The sequence below is a fragment of the Mustela putorius genome, unplaced genomic scaffold (assembly GCF_011764305.1).
Source record: "Mustela putorius furo isolate JIRA1106 unplaced genomic scaffold, ASM1176430v1.1 tig00000508_pilon_pilon_pilon, whole genome shotgun sequence".
In the NCBI taxonomy this organism is placed as follows: Eukaryota; Metazoa; Chordata; class Mammalia; order Carnivora; family Mustelidae; genus Mustela; species Mustela putorius.
Genome location: NW_025421402.1, coordinates 21,247,697 through 21,272,449, shown reverse-complemented (window position 1 = coordinate 21,272,449; position 24,753 = coordinate 21,247,697). Strand labels below are relative to the sequence as shown.

The 24,753-nt window shown below is 49.5% G+C and overlaps 1 protein-coding gene across 1 annotated transcript in view; it reads left to right on the top strand.

Annotated features, from left to right (window-relative positions):
• UCK2 (uridine-cytidine kinase 2) overlaps positions 1-24,753 on the top strand; it is a 74,369-nt gene that overhangs the window by 38,047 nt on the left and 11,569 nt on the right. Inside the window, exons 2-4 of the mRNA XM_004751443.3 lie at positions 16,477-16,636; positions 17,695-17,791; positions 22,526-22,668. Of these exons, the coding sequence (XP_004751500.1) occupies positions 16,477-16,636; positions 17,695-17,791; positions 22,526-22,668 (400 nt within the window). The remainder of the gene's footprint in view (positions 1-16,476; positions 16,637-17,694; positions 17,792-22,525; positions 22,669-24,753) is intronic.

Below are 24,753 nucleotides of genomic sequence, written 5' to 3'. Positions count from 1 at the left end.
AGTATCCTTTGATCCCTAAAAGCTTTTCATTTTTGATGAGGTCCATCTCATTTATTTTTTCTTCCGTTGTCTGTTTTTGGCATCATACCCAAAAAGATCATTGCCAAATCCAAATGCCATTGTGCTTTCCTCTTGTGTTTTCCTTTGGGAGTTTTACAGTTTCAGCTCTTATGTTTAGACCTTTGATCCATTTTGAGTTAATTTTTGTATATTGTGACATGTGGGTTTCCAGCCTTGTTTTTTTTTTTTTTTTTAATGTGGGTATCCAGTTTTCCTAATATGATTTTAGAGATAATTTTAATATATGAAAGAAGATGCTTAGCTGCTACTCACAGGGGTTCCTGGGCCAGTCTCTGGCAGGAGGGTTCTGTTTGAATGATGTAGGAAGAGATGGCGGGCCTCTCGCTGCGTTCTGGAGAGGTGGCACACTTACAGGACGCTTCCCCAAGGGAACTGAGTACTGTTTCCTGGAAATGTGTGGGAGCCATTTCAAGTGAGATGGGGGGGGGCCAGGGAGAGAGGGAGATCAGGGTTTGTAATCTGTGCTTCTTACTTTCCTGTCTTCAGTTGTGGATGCATCATTAATAGAAGGCTTGTTGGGACCGAAACCCCCCATAAATCTTTAGTTTGTGTGTGTGTGTGTGTTGTTGTTGTTTTTTTTTTTTTTTTCTGTTTTGTTGGGAGTGTGTGTGCTTATTTTAGTTGTTTGCCATGATGGGGAGAAACAGGATTTCATAGTCTTAGCAGCATATCCTGCATGGGGTGGGAAAAATACACCTCCTAAAGAAAGGTAACTTGACGCATGGCCTTTGACTGTGACGTACTCCACACTTGCTGTGAGATTCCTGCTCTCCTGGGGCCACAGCCTGGTCCCTTAGCCTGTTTGCAGCTGTGGGCCTGAGGGCTGGACGCAGAGCCCATGGCTCTTTCCGGAGGAATTCCAGAGGGACGCAGCTGCAGGTTTTTCTCTAACTGTTTGTATGTGCACAGGAAGTGCCTTACAGCCCACAGCTCTACATCTCGTTTCCGTTCCGTTGCTTGCCATCCGCGTCCCTGGCCGTTTGGCTAGAAGCTCCTGGCGCAGAGGGCCCCTGGCCGGGAGCCCTCGTGCCCGCTCGTGGTCCTCTCTCAATCCAGGCGGGATCTTGGGAGTTGAAGGCAGAAGCAAGGATGTGAAAGTCACGGAGGAGAAGACACCGTAGGGGAATTCAGTATAAGTTTCTGTGTAAGGAAGTCTTTTCTAACTATAACATGATAAAGAAACTTTAGAAAAAAGTATCCATTTACATAAATAAAATTTTTTATCAGGAAACACCACTTCAAAGTAGAAGGACAGTAAACTGGAAAAAACACGGGTGATAGCAATGAGAAATGGGCCATTTTCTCAGTATGTATAAGAGCTTTTGAGGATCAGGAGGAAAAGAAGTGTGGGTAGGGTATCAGCAGCATGGTTTCAGAAAAACAAAAACAGAAAGCTTTTAGGCATATGAAAGGTATTTATTCTCATTTAAAACAGTGGTAAATTAGATAGCTCCTGTGAAGTTAGACACTCTTAAAGAGTTTGAGGAAGTAGGTATGTGTGGATCGTTGATGGGGGATGGGGGCTCTCCGGCCTTATGCATGGAAATTTTAAAAAAATGCATATTCTTTGCCTTAGCAAATCTAGTACTAGAAACTTGTCCTACTTGTATAAAGCTTGTTTTAGCTTTTATTTTTAAGGTTTTATTTATTTATTTGTCCGAGAGAGAGAGAGAGAGAGTACAAGCTCAAGGAATGGCAAGCAGAGGTGCAGGGAGCCCCATGGGGGGCTCGATCTCAAGACCTCGGGATCATGACCTGAGGGGAAGGCAGACACATAACCCACTGAGCCACCCAGGCATCCCTGATTACACGTAACCCACTGAGCCACCCAGGCATCCCTGATTCTCACTGTAAAGGCCCTGAAGCACATAGCCAGACCTAGAAGCAACTTCTTGGGCACCAGGCAAACCGTAAGTGAAGTTCAGTGCCGAGCACTTGTAAGTATAGCCGAAGACTTCAGAAATGGGTTGAATCTGTTGCGGGTGCACGATAATGATTAACCCGATGTTTGAGGAAGCCGACACTTGATAATGCCAGCCAGCCACAGTCTAATCTGGGAGCAAACAGAAACACCAGGAAAAATTCTGCGGGAAAAGATTATAAAGTGAAATGGTACATCCTTAGAGTATATCCTCTGGAAGAAGATGAAAAAAATGTGTCCAGGAGTTTATAAATACAGAAGCTGAAGAAAGTGCTCACACCCTCTGTGATGAAAAAGAGAAAAATCGAGCCCACTAAATCATGACGGGTGCATTTCCTTGCTGGGGCTGCACTAAGAAGTTGCCACAAATGTGTGTGAAAAAGGAAATGCTTACTTTCTTACTGTCCTGGGGGCCAGAAGCCCCACATCTGGGGGTTTGGCAGTGTTGGTTTCCTGTGGAGCCTCTGAAGGCAGATCCACGCTTCTCTCCCAGCACTGGTGGGGCTCCTTGGCTTAGATCTGGTCCCCACCCCCATCCTGACATGGCATTGCCTGTGTGTCTGTGTTTTCTCCTTTTCTGTTTCTTCTAAAGACACTTGCCATTGGGTTTAGTACCCGTCCTAATCTGGCATGACCTCAAGGTCCTTAACCTTAGTTAGTTATATCTGCAAAGCCCTTCATTCCAAATAAGGTCACATTCTGAGGTTCTGAAGGTTGGGACATAGTCCAGTGCTCTTGGGGGCCACCATTCAACCCGAAACAGTCTGTTCTTTTGTGCCCTGCCCCCCTGTCACGTCTGTCCCACATGCAGAATACAGTCACTCCATAGCAATTCATTATTTGGGGTTTGTGAGGGAAAAAGAATTTTGAGCGGGGAGAGCCTGAATTTCTGGTATTGGAGAAGATGGATGGTCATTAATCTTTTTTTTTTTTTTTTCTTAAGATCGTTGTCAATTCACATACAGTTGCAGGAAGTAATACAGAGGGATCCCGTGGACCTTTTCCTTAGTTTCCGTGATGGCAGTGGCTTAAAAAACACAACCAGGGGATTGATACATTTTTTTTAAAAAAAGGTTTAATTAATTAATTTATTTATTTGGGGGGGGGGCAGTGAGAGTGTGAGAGGGGAGAAGGTCAGAGGGAGCTGGGAGCCCGATGCGGGACTTGATCTGAGGACTCCGGCATCATGACCTGAGCCGAAGGCAGTTGCTTGACCACTGGAGCCACCAGGTGTCCCAGAGGATTGATACTGATCCAGTGAAGATACACAACATTTTCATCACTAAGGGGTCCCTCCCTCAGCCTGCTCTTTGTTTGCCTCCCCTGCCTTCTCTGCACTCCCATTCCCCCCTCCCATCCCTAATCCCTGCCAACCACTAACCTGCTGTCCATTTCCATAGCTGTCGTTTCTAAAACGTGATATGAATGGAAACCTACAGTATATATACCCTACTGGGGTTGACTTCATTTCCCTTAGCAGAATTATCTGGGAGTCTATACAGGAGGTGGTCTGTTCCTTTTTTTTGCTAAGTAGTGTTTCGTGGCATGGACACATCACAATTTGTTTAACCGTTTACCCCTTGAAGAACATCTGAGTGGTCTCCAGTTTTGGCTGTTCTGTGAGCATTTGCGTACGCGTTCTAGGGTGAGCATGTGTTCGTTTCTTTGGGATAAATGCCCAGCAGTACAATTTGCAGGGTCATATGGTAATGGCGTGTTTAGTTTTTTAAGAAAGTGCCAAATTGTTGGGGGCACCTGCCTGTGTCTGTAGAGTTTATGATGCTGGATCTTGGGTTGTGAGTTCAAGCCCCACATTGGGTGTAGAGAATGGGATGAATGAATGAATGAATGCCAAATTGTTCTCTTGAGTAGACGAACTGTTTGCATGTCTACCAGCAGTGTATGACTGATCTTTTCTCCCTGTTGTCACCAGCATTTGGTGTTGTCACTATCTTTTCTTTTGGCTATTCTTTTTTTTTTTTTAATATTTTATTTATTTATTTGACAGACAGAGATCACAAGTAGGCAGAGAGGCAGGCAGAGAGAGAAGTGGAAGCAGGCTCCCTGCTGAGCAGAGAGCCCGATGTGGGGCTCGATCCCAGGACCCTGGGATCATGACCTGAGCCGAAAGCAGAGGCTTTAACCCACTGAGCCACCCAGGCGCCCCTCTTTTGGCTATTCTGATGGGTGTGTAGTGACATGTCATCTTGATTTGAATTTACATTTCCCTAATGGCTAAAGATGTTGTGTCTATCTTCATGTGCTTATTTGCCAGTAGTGTGTCCTCCTGGGTGAAATGTCTCTTCATGTCTTTTGCCCATACTCTAATTGGGATTGATTGTTTTTTTACTATTGAGTTTTGAGAATTCATTAAGAATTCTAGATACTAATTCTTTGTTGGACATGAGTTTTACAAGTATTTTTTCTCATCTGTAGCTTTGTGTGTTCATTCTTTTTTTTTTTTTAAGATTTTATTTATTTATTTGACAAACAGAGATCACAGGCAGGCAGAGAGGCAGGCACAGAGAGAGAGAGGAAGGGAAGCAGGCTCCCCGCTGAGCAGAGAACCCAACTTGGGCTCCATTCCAGGACCCTGGGATCATGACCTGAGCCGAAGGCAGAGGTTTTAACCTACTGAGCCACCCAGGCACCCCTTGTGTGTTCATTCTAAAAGCGAATGTTTCACAGAGCACCTTTTATTTTTGATAAAATTAATTTTATCAGCTTCCCCTTTTATAGGTAATGCTTTTGATATCAAGCTTAAGAAAATGTTGCCAAGCACTAGATCCTGAAGAGTTTCTCCTGTGTTTTTTCCTTAATAAATGTGATAGATTTTCTTTAAAGAGTTTATTTATTTATTTAAGGGTGGGGGAGCACATGAGTGCGAGGAGGAGCCGAGGGGTAAGCAGACCCTCCACTGAGTGGAAGCCCGTTAGGGGCCTCGATCCCAGGACCCTGTGATCATGACTTGAGCTGAAGTCAGATACTTAACCAACTGAGCCACTGAGGTGCCCCAAATTTGGTAGATTTTTGCCTGTGCTTCATTTTTATTTTATTTTATTTTATTTTTAAAGATTATTTGTCAGAGAGAGCACAAGCAGGGGGAGCAGCAGGCAGAGGGAGAAGCAGGCTCCCTTCTGAGCAAGGAGCCTGATGCGGAACTTGATCCCAGGACCCTGGGATCATGACCTGAGCTGAAGGTAAATGCTTAATCATCTGAGCCACCTAGGCGCCCTTGGCCCTTTCTTTCTTTCTTTCTTTTTTTAAGATTTATTTATTTATTAGGGAGAGGGTGTGAGTGGGGAGAGGGAGGGGGCGGAGAGAATCCTTAAGTGGACTCCGCCCTGAACGCAGGGACTGAGGTAGGGCTTGATCCCAGGACCCCAAGACCATGACCCGAGCCGGCATCAAGAGTTGGTGGCCTAACTGACTGAGCCACCCAGGTGCCCCAACCTGTGGTCCATTTTGAGTTACTTCTTGCATAAAGTGTGAAGTTCAGGTCCAGTTCATAGTTTTACCTCCGGACGTCCCCTTGCTCCGCACCCTTTCTTGAAAAGACTTGGGTCCTCTGTGGGATTGCCTTTGTGCCTCCGTCACATCAGTGGGACATACTTGTATGGTTGCAGAACGAGTTCAGCCTGTGTTTACTGATAGTAGCTTTGGTTTCACAATTTAAGGAAAGAACATCATTCTCCTGAAAGGATATTTACTTTCATTCCTCTTAGTCACCAGCATGGATGAGCCCTGCGAACTGATGATGACTTGGAGTGGGGTCGGCTTGCTGGCCTTTCCAGAGTCACGTGGTCCGTGTCGCTCTGGGAGTTCGTTCATCTATTTTTGGATTCTAGAGTTTGGGGGGCCTTGGTGGTTGATAAATGATGACTCCATCGACACCTAGAAGGGACACCGCAAAAGGATGAAGTCTGCTCATAGAGCCTTTGAACCCCTTTCTTCAAGGCCAGGAAGAATAAATACTGAATTGAGTTTTCAAAGACACTACAGGACTTTCAGAAAGGAAGGGAAGTGGGTGCTGGGCACAGTGTTTTCCGTTTCCTTTCCCTGCTGCTCTGTGTTTAGGCCTGGGTGCTGGAGGAGACCTAAAGAGGAAATTAAAACAAAACAAAACATCTTTTGATAACCAGATAGTTTGGCCTCCGGGTTTCAGCAGCGTGGTTGAGGATTGCTGGGGAAGGACGGGGGACCGCAAAGCTCCCCGTGCTGTTAAGGCTTCAGTAAACAGTTGTCCCGCGTATGGCTTTCAATTTGGAAAGATTCAGCAGAGGATCCAGCTGGCACCCTGGGCTCTCTGTTATCCCACTTATTTTATTTATTTTTTTAAAACTGGGGGAGAAAGTCAGCTTTCTTCTTGTATCTCTCCCTCAGAGGGACTTAGAGTCCTGGGCAGTCATTTCTGTGCTGGGCATATTATTGTCGCCCCGTAAGCCAGGTGGCAGCAGATGCATGGCTTTGGGTATGGTATGCCTTGCCCAAAGATACGCTTGTCTGTTCCTAAGACAAGAGGCTTGGTTTGCTGGGTCTCACCCTCTCATCCAGCCTCCTAGCCCTCAAGTGGAAAAAAAAAAAAAAAAAAAAAGGTGTGTGGCGGGGAAGTTCCAACCTTACTTGCAACCACAAGGCTAAGAATTGACCCTCCTGCTGACTTCCTCTTTGCGCCCAGCTTTCCAAGAGGGCTTCCTGAGCCGCAGAGTCATCGAAGCTTGTGGTGATCCCAAATGCTTTCCAGAGTGTGTGTGTATGGGGTGGGGGGTGCCTTTGGTGCTTATCGTGTGGGGAGTCTAGAGACATACTCACAGATTCCATATTCAGGCTCGGAATCCTCGTGAGGAGCCCGGGATCCATCCCTGTTTGTACTGAATCATTTTAATCCAGTTGTGAGGTCTCGTGGCTGCTTGGGGACAAGCACAGTCCTGTCTTGCCCGCTGTTTGGCCTTCGTTTGGCGACAGCTGTTTACCAGGCCGTGGATGAACTGCACGCTTGGCTTTGCGGGAGGAGCATGGGCACCCCACCCTTTTTTTTCTTTAAGAGAATGTTGAAGAACTACATCAGTTTTTACTTTGGACGGGTTTGCCTTCCAGATTTCCCCCGTCCTGTTCCCCGCTTTGGTTACATGGTTATGGTCCTGGGGTGCACACCAGTCTCTGTTCTCTTTCCTGCTTACATGTTTATACGTCATCGTCCTGTCTCCTTCCCTGATCCCACTGTGAGTGTGGTGCCTGGTCAGAGAGTAGGAATGTTATCGGTCCTTTCTCCGCACTTTCTGGAAGGGTTTCTCCACGTGTGTGCATCTGCTGTAACCAGCGAGGCCTCTGCTTGCTTCTGCTCAGACACACCTGCAGGGGCTCCCCGGTTTCCCAGAGCATCCGTCCCGCCTCCTTTAACTTGCATTTAAATACTATTTTCTCCCCCAAAGAACGAATTGTAGGGAATCACAAATGATTTATCTTTTTTTTTTTTAAAATATTTTATTTATTTATTTGACAGACAGAGATCACAAGTAGGCCGAGAGGCAGGCAGGCAGAGAGAGAGAGAGGAGGAAGCAGGCTCCCTGCTGAGCAGAGAGCCCGATGCGGGACTCGATCCCGGGACCCCGAGATCATGACCTGAGCCGAAGGCAGCGGCTTAACCCACTGAGCCACCCAGGCGCCCACAAATGATTTATCTTGACCTCTTCCTAGTTCATCGTTTGACAGAAAAATTACCCAGGAAGGAGGCCCGCGCGTTGCGAAACCCACAGAGAACAGGTCGCAGAGCCTTGGGGAGAATGTTCTGCTCCTGGCAGCTCCTGTGTCCGCGGTGCTGGTGCTCCTGCACGTGCAGGGTCCTTGTGACTCGAGGGAAGGGAGGGGGTCTCCACCTCTCGTGTGGCAAGGCAAGGTGCATGTAGGGCCCAGAGCGTGTGTCGTGAGGCCGGCCCACCCAGGTTCAAAGAGCGGCTCAGCTGCGGGAACTGGCTGTTAGGTCTTGCGCTGGTTGTGTCCTTGCCTCCCTGTGCCCATTTCCTGCTGTGTCAGTGGGGACGATGAGAACCCCCTAAGGGCCGGGTTGAGGACAAAGTAAGGGAGGATCTGCAGAGTCGTGCAAATAGTTGCTGGTGTTTGGTGCGTTCCGTGTAGCTTTTTAAAATAAATTTAATTTTAATTTTAATTTTTTATTTTTTAAGATTTTATTGATTTATTTTACAGAGATCACAAGTAGGCAGAGAGGCAGGCAGAGAGAGAGGAAGGGAAGCAGGCTCCCTGCTGTGCGGAGAGCCTGATGCGGGTCTTGATCCCAGGACCCTGAGATCATGACCCGAGTCTAAGACGCTTAACTGACTGAGCCTCCCCAGGCGCCCTGCTGTGTAGCTCTGAAGTGTTTCTGTTGCTCATTATCCCCCAGCTGATTCTCGAGCAGTTGAAGCTGATGAGTAAGTGCTCTGTGACCGGGTTTTTCAGTAAGCGCTCCTGACGGAAAGAGAGAGCAAGGCCAAACATACAATTTTACGAACCCAGAAGTGCATTCTAGAAATGTCTTTCCTAGGAACAGAGCTTAATGCGATGGGCAGTTCGTGGAAAAGTCTTGGCAGCGTGTTTGTGTTGATGACTGTTGATCAGTGAGGATTTTTCTCATGCAAGGACCTGGGCTTTTCTAGGCTAAACTGCCTTTCCAGCCCCAGCATATGTATCAGGAATTAAAACTGAGAACTTGTGTTTTGGGGAGTTTCTTCTCTGGCACTGTTTATGTGCTGGGTTTCCCTCCCTAGATACTGCTTCCTCTGTGGAGCTTAGCCTGTAGCTCAAGCCAAGTACTGATGGGGTGGGGAGGATGTTGAATTCTGCTGTGGCAGCTCAGGGGAGATACACAGACCGTGGCAGGGGGGTGCCCAGTGGTCTGGGGACCTTGGTTGGGCAAGTGGTCCTCCTCACCCTACCTTTTAAAACTCACATGGACATGATTTGGCTGATGAGATATTCTTGGCTTCTGTGAAGAGTAAGGCAGCCTCATGGCCCAGGACATGAGAATCACTCCTGCTTTCAAGAGAACATTTGCACTGAGGTATACTGGGTACATGAGGGTTGACCTCAGTATTAGGGTTATTTCTGTTAGAGAGGACAGAAAACCACAAGTGACTGGGTTTAAACAAGACGAGTTATATCTCACTGTCCTTCCTCTCTCAGCTCTGTAATCCTTGGAGTCTGGGACTCCGTTGATTTAGTTGCTCCATTACATTTAGTCTCATGATGCCAGGGCTGCAGAGTGGCTGCTTGTGCTCCAGCTATCCAGTCTGCAGTCCAGCCAGCAGGAAGGAGAGTCGGCAGGGATCCCGATGTTTTAAAGAGATTCCAGGAAGCTGCCACTCCACACTCCTGCTTATCGGTTTGGTTAGAACGTAGCACAGTCACTGGGAGCAGCAAGGGAGGCTGGGAAGCCAGGTCAGGCGCCCAGCTAAAACTCTGCGGACTCAGATTGAGGTGCACAGCTAGCTGTCCCTGCCTGAGTCCTTTACGATGGAATGGAGGTTTGTGCTCTTGAGCAGAACAAGCTTTGCTTTTACAAATACCAGGTCTGGGGGTGCCTGGGTGGCTCAGTCAGTTAAGTGTCTGCTTTTGGCTCAGGTCGTGTTCTCAGGGTCCTGGGAGATCGCGTCCCGTGCCCGGCTTCCCCCTCAGTAGGGAGTCCGCTTCTCCCTCTCCCTCTGCTCTCTCTCTCTCAAATGAATGAGTAAAATCGTTAAAAATGAAACAAGCAGGTCTGAAGAAAGGGAGGTCTGCTGGGGTCTGCTGGATGAATTCAGACATTCTTTTGGTAATCATGACATACATTTGAGCGAGCTCTGCAGGTGCCCTGTCCTGCCAGGCTCCGGGAGCAGATGCTGAGTCTCTGGTCTCTCTGCTCCAGGGGTCTCTCTGCTCCAGGGGTTGTAGGTTATTGGATTGTCCTGTGGCTGCTTTTTGGTACCTAAGACGCGTTTATTACATAACCATTTAGTGAGTTTCCAACTTAGGTATTTCTGTATGTGGGGCGGGGGGAGGGTGGTGGTAATTCTATTTCGGCTGGGAGAACCCACTTGCAGTGCACGGGTTCTGGGGCATCCAGGCCCCTAAGACTGATGGCCTTACAGATATTCCCAGAGCCCTCCCTGCTGCTGCCGAGCCATCTGTTTGATTGGGAATCCCGTCAGCATGTTTGAGCTCTGTTTTATCTCATCTAGGACAAAGGACTGGCGCTTTAGTTTTCCTGTGCCTGTAAATTAGAGCTTCAGAGCCGGGGGGTGGGGCGGGGGGGTGGGGGGAGGCAACCCCTGCCCCCAGAGGAGTGATGTGTCTGGGGGCCAGTGCTGGACGCCGTATCAGTTAGCAGTGTGTTCCTTACTTAATGCTAGAGACAGTGAAAGTCGCTGTCCAGAGTAATTGGGGTAACTTGGAAATATCCCCAGAGTGACGGAGCTAGAGGGGGTCCCCCTGCTTGAAGAGCTGAGCATCTGGCCTTCTCGCGCTGTTAGCTAGTGGTGGTGGTGAGTTCAGGGCAGGTGTTAACGGGACGTCCACAAACCATTCCCAAGGCCCGGGAGGACGTGAGTCTCCGCACTTGAACTGGGGCTGGCTGGCTCTTTCCAGCCCTGGACTGGGGGGTTGCTAGGCTTTTCTCCATCTCCACAGCCCTCCCGCCAGATCCTGAAGCAGCTTACTGAGAGTGGGATAGGCACCTGGATGGGACCTCTAAATGTGGGGCAGCAGTTCCCTTCCTCTGTGTTCTTCCAGAAGGCTACGCTTACCAAATACTACTAGCCCATTGCTCTAGGGACACACCCAGCCTGGAGGCCTCCTGGGCTCTCCGCTGGCCTCCAACCAGCTTCTCAGCAGCTAAGTGTTGAGGGTAGAGGGTTTTCAACAAAGAAGCCACCCAGAGCTCCTTTGCCCTGTTTGTTACCAAGTGTTACTGTCCGCAATACTGGAACTGGGCAGAGGACCTGACGGACGTGTGTGGGGAGCAGACACACACCAGCAGCGGCGCGGTTCGATGGGGTCCGGGCTGTCCGAGCCACCTCCTACGTGAAAACCACTGTAGAGAAAGCACACTTCTGCGGCAGGACAGGAACCTGTAGCCCACTCAGTCCCCTGTCGGAAGGGCCAGCTGGAGGGGCTGCTGCCGGCTTGCTTCTGGGGCTTCCCAGAAAGGAAGTGTGTCTCTCTGAGGGACGAGGCTAGCATAGCACATCGTTCAGCACATCTGGGGGACTGGCTGATCGTGGGGTCGAATGCTGGCATGTTCTCAGAACTACAGAGCCTTCAGGCTCCTCGTTGCTGGCTTCTAACAGCTAGGTTCTTTCGAACAGACTCCAGACTTAGATTCCAAGTATCTTGAACAGGTGTGTATGTGTGTGTGTGTGTGTGTGTGTGTGTGTGTGTGTACTTTCAGCTTCTTTTCCATACACAGATCACTTGGTCTGCCTGTAGTTCTCTGAAATTCTATGACCATTCGTGTACCGTTTTGTTGACTCTCACGATGCAGCAGGACCAAACCTTGCTCTGTTCCTAACCAGTTCCCTCCGTCTCTCCTTTTCCCCATCACTGATCTCTGGAAGTAGAGTCTATTTATGGAGAACATCAGGGCTCCAGTTCTGGAATACTGAAGAGAACTGGGGCATTTGGGGGCATTTGAAGCTAGAAGAGGTATTACGTTTGAGATTCAGCTGTGGGACCTTGAACAAGGCATTTAACTGATGGGCTCCAAGCTTCAGGTTCCTCATTCTGTAAAAAAGAGAGAAAACAGTAACATCTTCTTGTAATGGAGTTAAAGGAATTGGTGTCTTCCAGTGCCATGCAGGTGAAGAAATTGTATATCTCCTTTACTGGTTATTCCGTGTGTGTGTGTGTGTGTGTCCCCTTTCTAAAGATAACCTCATGTTGACCTGACCTTCACTTTGTAATCAGACAGCAACCCACAGTCCTAAATGGCTTATTTTCCACCCCCCCCCCCCACGAAAAATGTGCCGGAAGTGGCAGGAGCAGAATGTATTTGGATGCGTTGCACTGAATCCGGAGATGCCACATGAAACTGAGCGCCGCTCCAGCTCCAGTGGGCGAAAGCTAGTTTGCCTGTGAGGTGCAGCCAGTAAGGGGGTGAGCTCTGGGGTTTGGGCCCCTTGGGTTGAGTCCTGGCTCTGCCGCCCATGCCCTGCGTAAGTCATTTAACATGTCCTCACCTCAGTCTTCATGTCAGTGGAATGGGTATGATAATCATTTCTGTCACATAGGGTTCTCGTAAATACGTGAGATCATTTTAAAATACCAAGCCTAGTACCAACTAGGAAGAAGCTGTCGATTTTGCTTTTGTTACAATAATAATGCGTGCTTTTAATTGTGGTAATAAACACTTTTGATAACATTCATAACCTTAGCCGTGTTTAGGTGTACATTTCTGTAGTATCAAGTACAGTCACATTGTTGGGCGACCATTCTCCAGAACTTCCTCACGTAAAAGTGAAACTGTATCCATTGAACCACTCCTCACTTTCCCCTCCCCCAGCCCCTGGCATCCTCTATTCTGATTTGTTTCTGTGACTCTGACTAGTCTAGAGACCTCCTTTAAGTGGAGTCCTACAGTGTTTGTCTTCCTGTGACATAATTATTTTAAATCTCAGCTTCCGACTCCCGATCGCACCCTTGCCCACTCTTAGCGTTTCCTGTAAGCTTGAGACTGCCTGCCTTCTCCAGCCGTGATCTTTGTCGAATTATTTCCTTTCTTGAGAAAACGGGATACCTTGGGGGTCCTATATCATCCTGCTGAAGAGGGCAGGATTTGGGGAAAGGGAAATTAAAATGAAGGAGCCTTAAGAAGAGGACATGAAATAGAGCAAAGACCATTCACTCGTGGGACAGCGGAGTCTCTGTAGGGCTCCTTTCTCCGATTGTGTGAAAATTCAAACCTCTCCTCAAGGAGAGGAATGGCATAATGGACTCCCGTGTACCTCTTGCCCCCAGTTCAACAGCTATCTAGATTTTTTTAGAGGCCACTTTGACAAGTTCCAGGAGGAAGAAAAGACTCAAAACCTAGACTGACCTGGAGGCAGGTGTTTTCTTTGCTTGTTCACGTGGTGATGTTTATCTCCATGATAAAGGGCTTCCACCTTGGGAGTTCTGACTACCGCTTAGGTTGAGGATGAAGAGAAACAGGATTGTAGGCGAGTCATTTCACCTGGTTTCCACATCTGGGAAGGACCGCACTTGGAATTTAGGAGGGTGGGTGTCATGGAGCACGTGGCCTACGCCCTGACTTACTAAATCAGTAATAGGTGAGGGTGGTGTGGTTGTAGAAAGTAGGATGGGGCGCCTGGGTGGCTCAATGGGTTCAAGCCTCTGCCTTCAGCTCAGGTCATGATCTCAGCGTCCTGGGATCGAGCCCCGCATCAGGCTCTCTGCTCAGCGGGGAGCCTGCTTCCCTTCTTTCTCTCTACCTGCCTCTGCCTACTTGTGATCTCTGTCAGATAAATAAATAAAATCTTTAAAACAAAACAAAAAAAAGAAAGAAAGTAGTATCACCAAACAGGCCCTGAAAACGTGGAGCCAAGACACACAGCTGTGGACCAGCAAAACAGCCAGATTTATCCTTGGTAAGAAATTGTGATGAACACTGGCTTTCGAGAAGTGCTCAGGAACCCGATTTTATTGGCCATTGTGTCCATTTGTCCTGGGTTGTACCTGGGTTAAGGGAAATGATTGTTTACCTGCAAGATTAGGTAGTACAACTACTTTATATACTCTTTTTTGGTAGAGATTGGTCTTCGTATTAAAAAAAATATTTAATGGGTTTTAACTAGAAATAAAAATATCATGATTTCAGTAATCAAGTAGATTAAATACCTTTGGCTCCATGAAGCCCTCTTCATTTTTGTTCTTTCTTTGGACTTCTAGATGTATTTCTATCTGCTCATAAAAGGTACTGGTGTAGACTTCGTCCTGCATAGCCTTAGGATGTGGAACCAGATGGAAGTTAGGAAAATGAAATAGTGGGCTTGCACCTGTTTAAAAATGTATAGTTTATAATCATATAGAGGCTTTGATTCTTTGGGGTATTTTCATTTTTGAATCTAGCATACGTCATGTACAAGTTTTATCTTCCTGTGACTTTTTTTCCTGGCCTAACTGCTGTTCCAAAAATCCCGTTTTAAATGCTTTTCTGTTAACACGTGAAAATGTCAGAAAGGTAAAGTAGTTTTCTGTTTTCCTTGAAGATTTTATTTATTTATTTGACACAGAGATCGAGAGAGAGCACAAGCAGGGGGAGCGGCAGGCAGACGGAGAAGCAGGTTCTCTGCTGAGCAGGGAGCCCGATGCGGGGCTCTGTTCCAGGATCCTGGGATCATGACCTGAGCTGGAGGCAGAGGCTTGACCGACTGAGCCACCCAGGTGCCCCTAGAGTTTTCACTCAATTTAACAACTGAGTCAAAATATTGTTGCTCCAAAGATCCTTACTTGGTTGTGTGTCTCAGTTTGTGCAACAGGAATTATTGTGCAAATAGTCTCATGGGGATTGACTGGGGCAACAGGAATGTCCAGTTTTCCTTAGGCTTGGACAGATCAAATCCAGACCTTATGAGAAATGTGACTTTACCAAGTGTCCAGGTTTTTCCTGGACAAAACCAATTGGTAAAGTAAGTTCGATAGTGAAGCAAGCTTCCAAGACTGAGCCCAAGAAACCTCTAACTGCGCCACTTTTATCATCCCTTGTAATTAGGTCAGTCGGCTCCGTAAGGCTGGCTATGGCTTGTAGAGGTCTTGTAATGGTAGACATTCTTATGTTTAAACTAATCTGTATACGATGGAAAAAAATGAGTTATTTGGTAAATACGGTCCTTCACTGTCATTCTTTTAAGAGCATATCATTTTTAATGCTTTTCTTTTTATGAAGAGTATGTAATGGGAGAGGAAAAAGAGGTAGATGTTAGGTTCTGTACCCAGTTCCAATTCTAGTGTGTGGGGCTGTGGCGAGGGGGTTTCCCCACCTCAATAAGTAATTCTCCCGCATGAGCAGGGTATCCGAGAATTCACCCTAATAATTCTGACATTACCTAGAGATCGCATTAATTCCCATGGGTAGGGCTCAGTCCTGAGATACTGCCCCGCACCCCTTCTGCCCTGACATCCGGTGTCCCCCCGAAAACACCTGTTGTCACCTGTGGTGCTGGCTGATTGGACATAGATTGAAGGTTCCAGCTGTCCCTTCTGTGGGTTTGATTAATTTCCTCGAGCAGCACACACAACGTGGACATTTTACTTAAAAGGTTGCGGGTTGATCATAAAAGAGTGTAAGGCAGGACCAGCCCGGTGGGAGAGCTGCCGTGTAGCGCAGGTTCTAAGAGGAGTGGAGCTGGCAGCTCTCCCCATGCTCCATGTGTTCGCCAACCAGGAAGCTCACCAAACCTCATCGTCTTGCGTCTGTGTGGAGGCTTCATGACATCCCGTTTTTGATTATATCGTTGGTGTTGGCCCGGGATTCAGCCTCCAGCTCCTCCCCTTCCTGGAGGTCAGGGCAGGAGGGTTGAAAGTTCTAACCGGCTCAGCCATGGTTGGTTCCCCTGGCAACCCACTCCCATCCTTAGGTGCTTTCCAGAAGCCTCCTCCTTAACATAACAAAGACCGGTGCACCTCTCTCCCTCTTTAGGAAATTCAGGGGTTTTAAGAACTCCGCCAGAAATACAAGGAGGACTAAATATGCATTTCCCATTTTCACAACATCACCGGTACGGGTGTTGCAGGCACAACGCTGGACCCGAAGCGTGTAGGTTTGAGTTCATCCAGAACAGGCTGTCCTCTTCGTGGCAGGGAAACCCCAGGTTAGTTTAGGTGTTGGTTGTGTTTTATCCCATGTCACCGCAGCCCGTAAGTGGTGGTATATATTTGGTTTACTGTGAGTGTGAGTGCGGACAAGACCGCGGCCAGGCACTAGAGCAGAAGGAAGCCGCGCAAGCAGGATGCAAGCCATGACCTTGACCTTCACTGCTAACTGGCCAAGTTCTCTGGCCCTGGCTTTTGATTTCACATGGTCTCAGTCCCTTCGTGACTCAGGGGCCCTCTGGGCCATCAGCACATCTCCAAGGTGCATTCTTTCCACTTTCGGCTCTTCCCTGAGTGTCCAGACCAGGGCACAAGCAGGGATGAATGCATTCCTGTTGCTTTGCAGTAGCGGCTTTAGAAGGGGCTGCATGGAAGGGGAGGTAGGCATTACTGCCCTGCTCCCCGCCGCGGCCCCTGTAGATACCTGCGAGTAGGAAGCTGTGTTACGGAAGGAGGGAAAAGAGACTCTGGGATCCCCCCTCTCAGCAGACCGACTTTCTCCCTTAGCACCTTCTGATCCATCCTACAAGATGTAGCCTACGGATTCTTCCTTCCAGAAGCCCCTGGCGGAGGCCATGCACATCCGGGAGCAGCCGGGAGCCCCTTTAATCCTCACCCCCTCTTCTCTCCTGCAGTCTTCCGTCTGTGCTAAGATCGTGCAGCTCCTGGGGCAGAATGAGGTGGACTGTCGCCAGAAGCAGGTGGTCATCTTGAGCCAGGATAGCTTCTACCGCGTCCTCACGTCGGAGCAGAAAGCCAAAGCCCTGAAGGGCCAGTTCAATTTTGATCACCCGGGTGAGTCCGCGGTTGAGGGGAGGGTGTGTGTGTGTGTGTATGTGTGTGTCTGTCTGCCTGTGTCTGTTCGTGCACTTGCTGGTTCACTGAGGACATTGTTTGACCCCTTGGAATCTGTTTGGATAACACGGGGATGAATAAATGACCTTACGGGGTTATGTGGGGCCTGAAGAAGGAGTTTCGAAAGGCATTACACAGTTGCATGTGGTTGTGACTAGGGCTTGCGTCTGAACGAGGGTGACTCTGTGTGAGCCTGTTACTTGAGATGGGCACAAGCACAGCTGGTTCTTCTGCCTCCTCTGATCGGAAGCAGCTTGTGCCCCCCCCGCCCCACCCCCGTCCCACACATGCGTGCCCATGGCAGACTGTGCAACTCACCCACTGGCAGAAAGGACCGTGGAGAGCCCGGGATGTCTGCTTGTGTGACTTTTGCCTTGACAGTCTCAGACCAGTGCATTGCCCTTCATTCAGCTGGTTTTTGGTTCTTTTTTTTTTTTTTTTTTTTAAGATTTTATTTGTCAGAGAGAAAGAGAGCACAAGCAGGGGGAGGCAGCAGGCAGAGGGAGAAGCAGACTCCCTGCAGAGCAGGGAGCCCGATGCCCCGAGATCATGATCTCGGACCATGAGATCATGACCTGAGTCAAAGGCCGATGCTGAACCAACTGAGCCACTCAGGTGCTTTTGGTTTTGGTTCTTGTAACGGTTGGAATCAAACCCTGGTGCCCCTTACACTCCCCTAGTTGTGTGTATACTTTTCCAGGTTAATATAGGCCAGCTGCCAAGACAGCAGCTGAACTTGGAGGAGAGAGGTGGCTGGGGCCGGGGGGCGGGGAACAGAAAGGTAGAAAAAAGAAGTGAGTCCTTCAGAACGCTTTCATACATTCTGTTTTGAGATCCAGGGAGTTTGCCTTCTGTTTCGGGTAGAGATCTGGCTTTTTTCAGTGGGAGCGTATGTGCTCCTCTAGGGTATCGTATATGTCCACGAAATAGATGTGGATGATTATAGAAGAAGTAATTTTAAAAATTTAGCAACATTTAAACAGTCTGATTTCCTTCAGATGCCTTTGACAATGAACTCATCTTCAAAACACTTAAAGAAATCACCGAAGGGAAGACCGTACAGATTCCCGTGTATGACTTTGTCTCCCATTCCCGGTAAGTGAGCTCGTCGGGACTACGCGTTGCTTCTCGCAGCTCCCAGAGCCGCCCCGGCTCCCAGGCTGCAGGCTGGGGCCTCCCCTGCCCTGTGCCCACGGCCACCTGTGTGTGAGCAGCAGCCGTGTGCGCCATGGGTGTGCAAGGGTTGGGGAGTTTGGCTGGTGCTTCCTGGAACAGTCTGCTCATCACCTTTTCCTGACTCTGAAAGGACAAGTTCATGAATTTGGGCTCAGGTGAGGGACGATACACTTGTCCTGATTCCCCACCCCGAGCTGTTCTTCCTGGAATCCGATGTGATGTGAACGGGCTGGGCAGAGGACATGGGAGGAAGAACAAAGAAAACTGTTCTTTCTTCTCTGCTGGTTGGACGGCGCAGAGAAGTGTGAGGGCACCGAGGTCACCAGAGACCAGACGCTCAACTCTCAGGAGAGTTCCTCAGTCGTGTCCTTTCTGCTGATCTGTGTTTATGCTCCTGATGAGGTGTGCAGGAGGGGCTCATCTTCTTTCCCTCTGAGTGGTTGCCCAAGGCTTCTAGAGGACCTCACGATGCCTGCTGGCCAGGCTCCCAAGCTCCCTCGAGCCTCCCAGGACTCGGCTCACTCTGTGTCCTTGGGATTGACTTCCCAGGCAGACTCTAAACTTCTGAATGGCATTTCAAGCACACGTCGTTGCTCCTTATTCTTGGCTAGTAATTACTCAGTAAGTGTTTTCAGTGCAGCGCTGTTCTGAAAGTTTCTCCCACCTGCTTTTCATCCTTCCCTCTTGATTCCTTTCTTTTCATTCTCTCAAGTGGAATTTTTTTTTTTTAAATGGGAAATTAGATTTCATGCATCTTTTGCTGCCAAATGTCTCTATAATTAAAAGCCCATCTCCGTCTCCCTGTGTGTTCCTTTAGTACTGTCTCAGCCAGCCTTTGATGCGGGATTCCTCACATGTTCTGTGCCTTTCCCAGAACTGGAGGGCGTGGCAGAGATTGGCTGGAGGTGGAACAGAGTGAACACAGTGCGCTGCAGAAGCCAGGCTGCTCAGCGCCCTGCTCTCATCCCTCCCCAGTATCTTCTCAAGGGTGTCCTACTAAGGACCAGATGCTACTGTGGCCTTCAACTCAACAAGGTGCACCTCCAGCATGAAACCACCACAGACCGTGTAGGAATAAAGGGGTTTGGTATAGGAATTGGAGATAGTAAGAGTGTTGAGGGAGGTGCTGAGAGAGCTAAGATCTGGGAGCCTGTGGTCTGAGGCATTGGAAAAGAAGCCAGTGTCCATGGCAAGTCCAAGAAGCTGCCACATTGGAGCCCCAGCCTCCAAGGGGGGGGCCACTTAGAGAGTGTCTGTGAAGTAGCCCTGTGTGGCTATTAAGGTTTCTTAAAAATCAGATGGGTTTTGTCTCATCTTCTACATTTCCCATTGGCAAAGCACCCTGGGACCCCAGAGGGAAGAGGATTCTGGGAATTGTAGTTTCTAGCCTTAGCAGCAAGTGGTGGTGATGTCCTGTCTGTGGGAGACAAGGGAGTCCACCAGCTCTCAGGTCCAGGGCAGGGCAGTGCTACAGAATTAAAATGTAGCCCAAGAACTAAAGTAAGGGCTCAAGGAGGAGTGTGAAGGAAGGAGGAAGGGTTGGAGTATTCAGAGCAGGTTGAGTAGAGGAGGTGATATTTAAACTGTATATTGGAAAGCGTAAGGAGTCGTCGGGGAAGGGGATTTTCAAGGTAATGGGTAGAGAAGCAGTTCAAGGGCGAGCGTGGTGGGGAATCGCAGCTGGTTAGGAGGGCCAGGTTGGGGTGAGTGTGCGGGAAGAGTGGCTGGAGGCCGGCCGGCCTCAGAGACCCAGAGAGGAGAGTCTGGGGACGCCAGGGCCAGATCGCGAATGTGCTGGGAGTAGGGAGTCACAGACGGCTGTTGGGTGGGAGCAGACGGTTCTGGTGTCAGCAAGAGAGGATCACGATGCTATTTATGAAGTCCTTGGAGTAGTAGCTGAGGTGAGAGCCTCCCATCAGGCGGTGGAAGTCTGCATGGCCCGCAGGCAGGATCTGACCAGACGGAGGGGGTGGGGTCGCGTGTGCTGCGTGAGCTCCATCAGGTTCGTGCATTAAGCAGCGAAACCCCAGCAGAATTCCCGTCTGGACGTGATGTCCTCCCCCAACCCCCGATTCCTTTCACACCGTACATTTGATAGCCCCTCTCTTTAGTGGCCCGCAGCCCATCTCTTTGTGAAACTTCTCTGGACCACTTTTGGCCACAGCAGTCCCTCCACCCTCAAGGGCCACTCGTCAGGGACCCAGCTGTTCCGAGCTTACGGCTCCTGATGCATCCGTGGGCCTTTCATGGTGACGTACAAACAGATGTTGGACTAAGACCGAGAAGAGTCTTGTTTGCTGTAGATACCCTTCTGTGGCCTTGCCTCTCCTCATGAGCCACCCAAGAAGCTTGGATTTAGGTTCTCTCAGATGCTCTGATCGTCTTGGTATCGTGTGTGGACTTTGCAGCCAGACTCCGAACTTCTCCCTGGAATATCGCACCAGGCGAGGCTCCTCTCTTGTTTTGGGCTGACAGTTGCCCAGGAGATGTTGTTCTTAGCTCTGGGCTGTTGGAAGGGTTCTCCTCCCTGGATGGACGTGCACACGTGGGACGGGGTTGATTCCAGCTTCTTGGGGCACCAGCAACAGCACGGACAGCGATGTTTTCCTTGCTTTCCCAGGATCGGAGAGACGTGTTTGTAGAGTTGGAAAACCACCTGTTCCTTGTTCATGCTTACCAGCGAGGTGTCCTGATCGCACCGGCTCTGGTGTCGGCGCATGTACACCTAGCACGGTCACAGCGCTCTCCGGGTGTGTGTTTTCCAGACGGAGCCCTGGGAGTCCCCCTTCCCCGCGCAAACATTTCCAGCAGACACTTCCCACCCTCCTTCATGCAGGGCACTTGCCCAGAGCGGCTCCCGTTTCCTTTTTGAGCTCTGTCCAGTTAGGTTCGTTATCCTAAACCACAGGGGGCACCCTGTTTTCTGGTAGCTGACACTCCTCCAGACCGGTGGTCCCTACCCCTGGCTGCATGTTAGAAACACCTGGAGTGGTATTATAAAATACCAGCACTCTGGCTCTACCCCAGATGAATGGAATCAGAGCCCTGAGGGGTGGGGCCCAGGCATACATTATTTTCCTTCTAAAGATTTATTTATGTATTTGACAGAGAGCGAGCACAGGCAGAGGGAGCAGTAGGCAGAGGGAGAGGGAGAAGCAGGCTCCCCGCTGAGCAGGGAGCCCGATGCTGGGTCTGATCCCAGCACCCTGGGATCATGACCTGGGCAGAGGACAGATGCTCAACCCACTGAGCCACCCAGGCACCCCAGGCATTTTTTTTTTTTTTAAAGATTTTATTTATTTGAGAGAGAGCACACATGCGTGTGTGCACACGTGCGGTGGGGGAGTGGTGCCGAGGGACAAGGAGAGAGAATCTGGCAGATTCCACGCTCGGCACAGAGGCTCAGTCTTAGGACCCTGAGATCATGACCTGAGCTGAAACCAGGAGAAACCAAGAGTCAGTCTCTAACAGACTGAGTCTCCCAGATGCTGCCAGGCATGCTTTTTTTTTTTCTTTTTTTTTTTTTTTTTTAAAAAAAAGCTCCCCAGATGGTTCTGTGTGCATCCAGAATTACATCACTGCTCTAGAGAGTTTCCTAATCTTATCCGGTCCTCTTCGGTTGCCTTTTCTACCTCTTGTTCTGGCCCTTGGGTAGTGGCTCCCAACAGTTGCCTGCCTGACAATTTGCCCAGGAACCCCTGGGTCTGAGCAATCAGGAATCAGAGAGTGTTTATGGGAGGGAAGCTCCGTGCATCCTCTCGCCGGGGCAGCTGCCGACTTTCCTGTGTTTGCACAGATAAACCCATTGTCTTAAGGGTTTAAAAAATTGTTAAAAAATTTAAAAATTGTTTTATTTTACATTGTTTTATTTGGTTTTATTCCTCACTGTACGCGTGAGTAGTAAACCTTGCAGTGGGAACTGTTACCTTGCTTTTCGTGACTTTGGGGCAAGAGGCCATAGATGAAGGTTAGGACGGAAGCGGATGGTGACCCTGTGGGGTAGGTGGAGAGGTCGTGCGTACACCTGCCTCCCTGAGGAGGAGGAGGAGAGCACCGTCAGCCCCGGACCACAACACACCGCTGCTTTCTTGTGGAGCCGGACCAGATGGAGCTTGGGAGGCTTTCCCTCCCTCTGTCGGAGCTTCCTCTCCTCTGCAATTTCCTTTTTCTGCCTCCTTCAGTTGCCTCCGAAGGGGGGAGGGGTTGGGGTCGTTGGGAGAAGACTTAAGTTTCTGTTTGTGGAAGTTCAGTGTTAGCTTCCATAAATGCCAGGCCCGAGAGCATTCCTGGAGACGCCTCCAGAAAAAAGAAGGAATCACATCTGCTTCTGTCTTTCTCTGTTGTGTTTTCAGCAGCATGGGTTTTTTGTTGTTGTTGTTGTTTTTTCTTTTAAATCCCAAGGAGAGGGACGACTGCCTTCTGTTTCTGCTTTATGGTGAGAGCTCAGAGGAGACGTTTGCCCCAGTTGTGATGGCCCTTTGGTCGGCCATCAGTGGGAGTCTCAGGGCTCTGCAAGGTGGCGGTAGCTTCCCCCTTTCGTTCCTGCTGAAGGTCTGCAGGGAGGGGGCCCCAGACCTCCGGACAAATGCTGCTTTCCTCCACCCTTTGCTCACCCTGCCTGGTTCGGCCCATCATCTGCTCTGTGCTTTGCAGGAAGGAGGAGACGGTCACCATCTACCCCGCGGATGTGGTGCTCTTTGAAGGGATCCTGGCCTTCTACTCCCAGGAGGTGCGAGACCTGTTCCAGATGAAGCTTTTCGTGGACACAGATGCAGACACCCGGCTCTCCCGCAGAGGTGGGTTCTGAAGGCCTCCAGTTCAGCCCTAGGATGTCCTGCTGCTCAAACTCCTGGTGGCATCTGAGAAGGGATTAGTCACTGTGTTGCATAACGAAAGGCTTATGAGGTCACGGAGATGAAGTCAGAAGTTTATGTTGTGGTTTTGCGGGGGAAAAAGTTGGATTAAATGCCCAGTTCTGTGTGGTTTTCCCACAGGCATCGTCATCAAGATAGGAACTAAAACTGGGATGTCTGGGGGCAGGAATTCCTAGCGCTGGGCAGCTGGTCCCACCAGCCCACCAGCCCACTTCTGTAGTCTTTATTTTCCAGAAAGCTCTATGGAGGTTTGGTCCATCTGTCCCACCAGCTGCGGCACAGTTGCTGGGTCATTCCCTCCACAGGCCTTACTGAGGGTATGCCTGTGTTGGTCTCCGTGCCTGGTGTCCTGAGGGACTGCTGTCCTTTGGTGGGGAGCGGAGCCTGTAATTCAGCCCGGCAGGACATGGAGTGGAGCCCTTGCTTCCACCTGCGGGATCAGGAGGCTTCACGGGGCAGGAGGGGTGGCAGGGTGATGACGTAGACAACACAAGAAATTACACGGTGCAAACACAGGCACACAGGGCTTGTATCAGGAAGCAGGTGGCTGGAGTTCCTAGATGGCTGTCTAGAGAGATGCTGGAAGTCGCTAGAGGCAGATTATGGGGTCTGTGGCTTCCCGTTTGGTCCCTGGTCCGTGAGGGAGAGCTACCAAGGGGTTTTGAGGAGGGCAAACCAAAGGGCCTCGGCTCTCTGTTGGGATATGAGTCTGCTGGAGGGCGTGGGAGTGAAGACGGTAGGTCGGGCTGCTGTAGGAAGTGGCCGGGTGAGAGGGTACCAGCCGCATCAGAAAAGGACAGCCCCTGTAGGGGCCGTGGGGATGAGGAAAGTGAGCAAAGCTACCAGTCTTCCTCACATGGAACAGGAATGAGACCCTGGGAGTGACAAGGGTGACTCCTAGTCACAGAGCAAATCATGGGCAGATTGGAATTTAAAAAAAAAAAAAAGATTTTATTTATTTATTTGTGAGGGAAAGAGAGAGAGTGAGTGTGTACAAGCAGGGGGAGCGGCAGGCAGAGGGAGACTCAGGTTCCCCGCTGAGCAGGGAGCCCAATGGCGGGGCTCGATCCCAAGTCCCTGAGATGACTTGAGCCGAAGGCAAATGCTTAACCAACTGAGCTGCCCAGGTGCCCCGGCTGATTGGAGTTTTATAAGGTCCAGCCCAGAGCCTTCTGACCTCAAAGCCTGTAGCGTGTTTTCTTTTCAGTTCATAAAACAAATTTGTGCTTTATCCACTTAAGTCCTCTTTGCAAGAACTATAAATGGAACCAGCAGAATATAGAGAAATGAGACCTTGGATTTTGTCCTCCCAAGGAGTAATGTCTACACTCTGTTAAGTGAGTTGTTCTCCCACTCCGAGGTGGCGTGGGGGTTGGGTAGAACTCCTCAGTGGAAGAAAGGAGAGTGGGAGGCCCGTATTCTAGTCCCACAGTCTCCAGCTAGCTTTGTGACTCTGGTGGCGCTGGGGACTCGTGTGACCTCCTAGGCTTGGGTTTCTTTATGGATAAGGTGAAGGAGACAGGCTTGTTTAGAGGGTCATGACTTGGGCCCGGAAAGAGTTGCGTGGTCTTTTTTAATAGATCCTCAAGGCCCCAGCCTGGTATTCCCTCCTGTACCTGCCCCAGGGCCTGGTGTATCTGTCCCCTTAGTCTCCAAACCCAGGACCTGCTATGGTTGATCTGCTCCATGTCCCCGCCAGTCTATCAAGTCTGGGAGGCAACAGAATGCCCCCCGGGGCGGGGGTGGGCGGGCGGGTGGAACCCGAGTCAGATGAATTCTACTTAAATCCTGATTTCACCATTTAGTCGATGTCTGACCTCGGGCAGGTTATGTTGTAACCTCTTAGTCCCTCATAAATAGGGATACGGGCGTTGGTTGATGATGTATCGATCAGTACCCCTGGGTTGTGAGGAGGAGCCATAGGCAGGTTAAATGCCTGGTGGTGCAGTTAGCTGATAACCGTCCACGTGTTAGGTCGGGTCTGCTTTGTCTGAGATGGTAGATGTT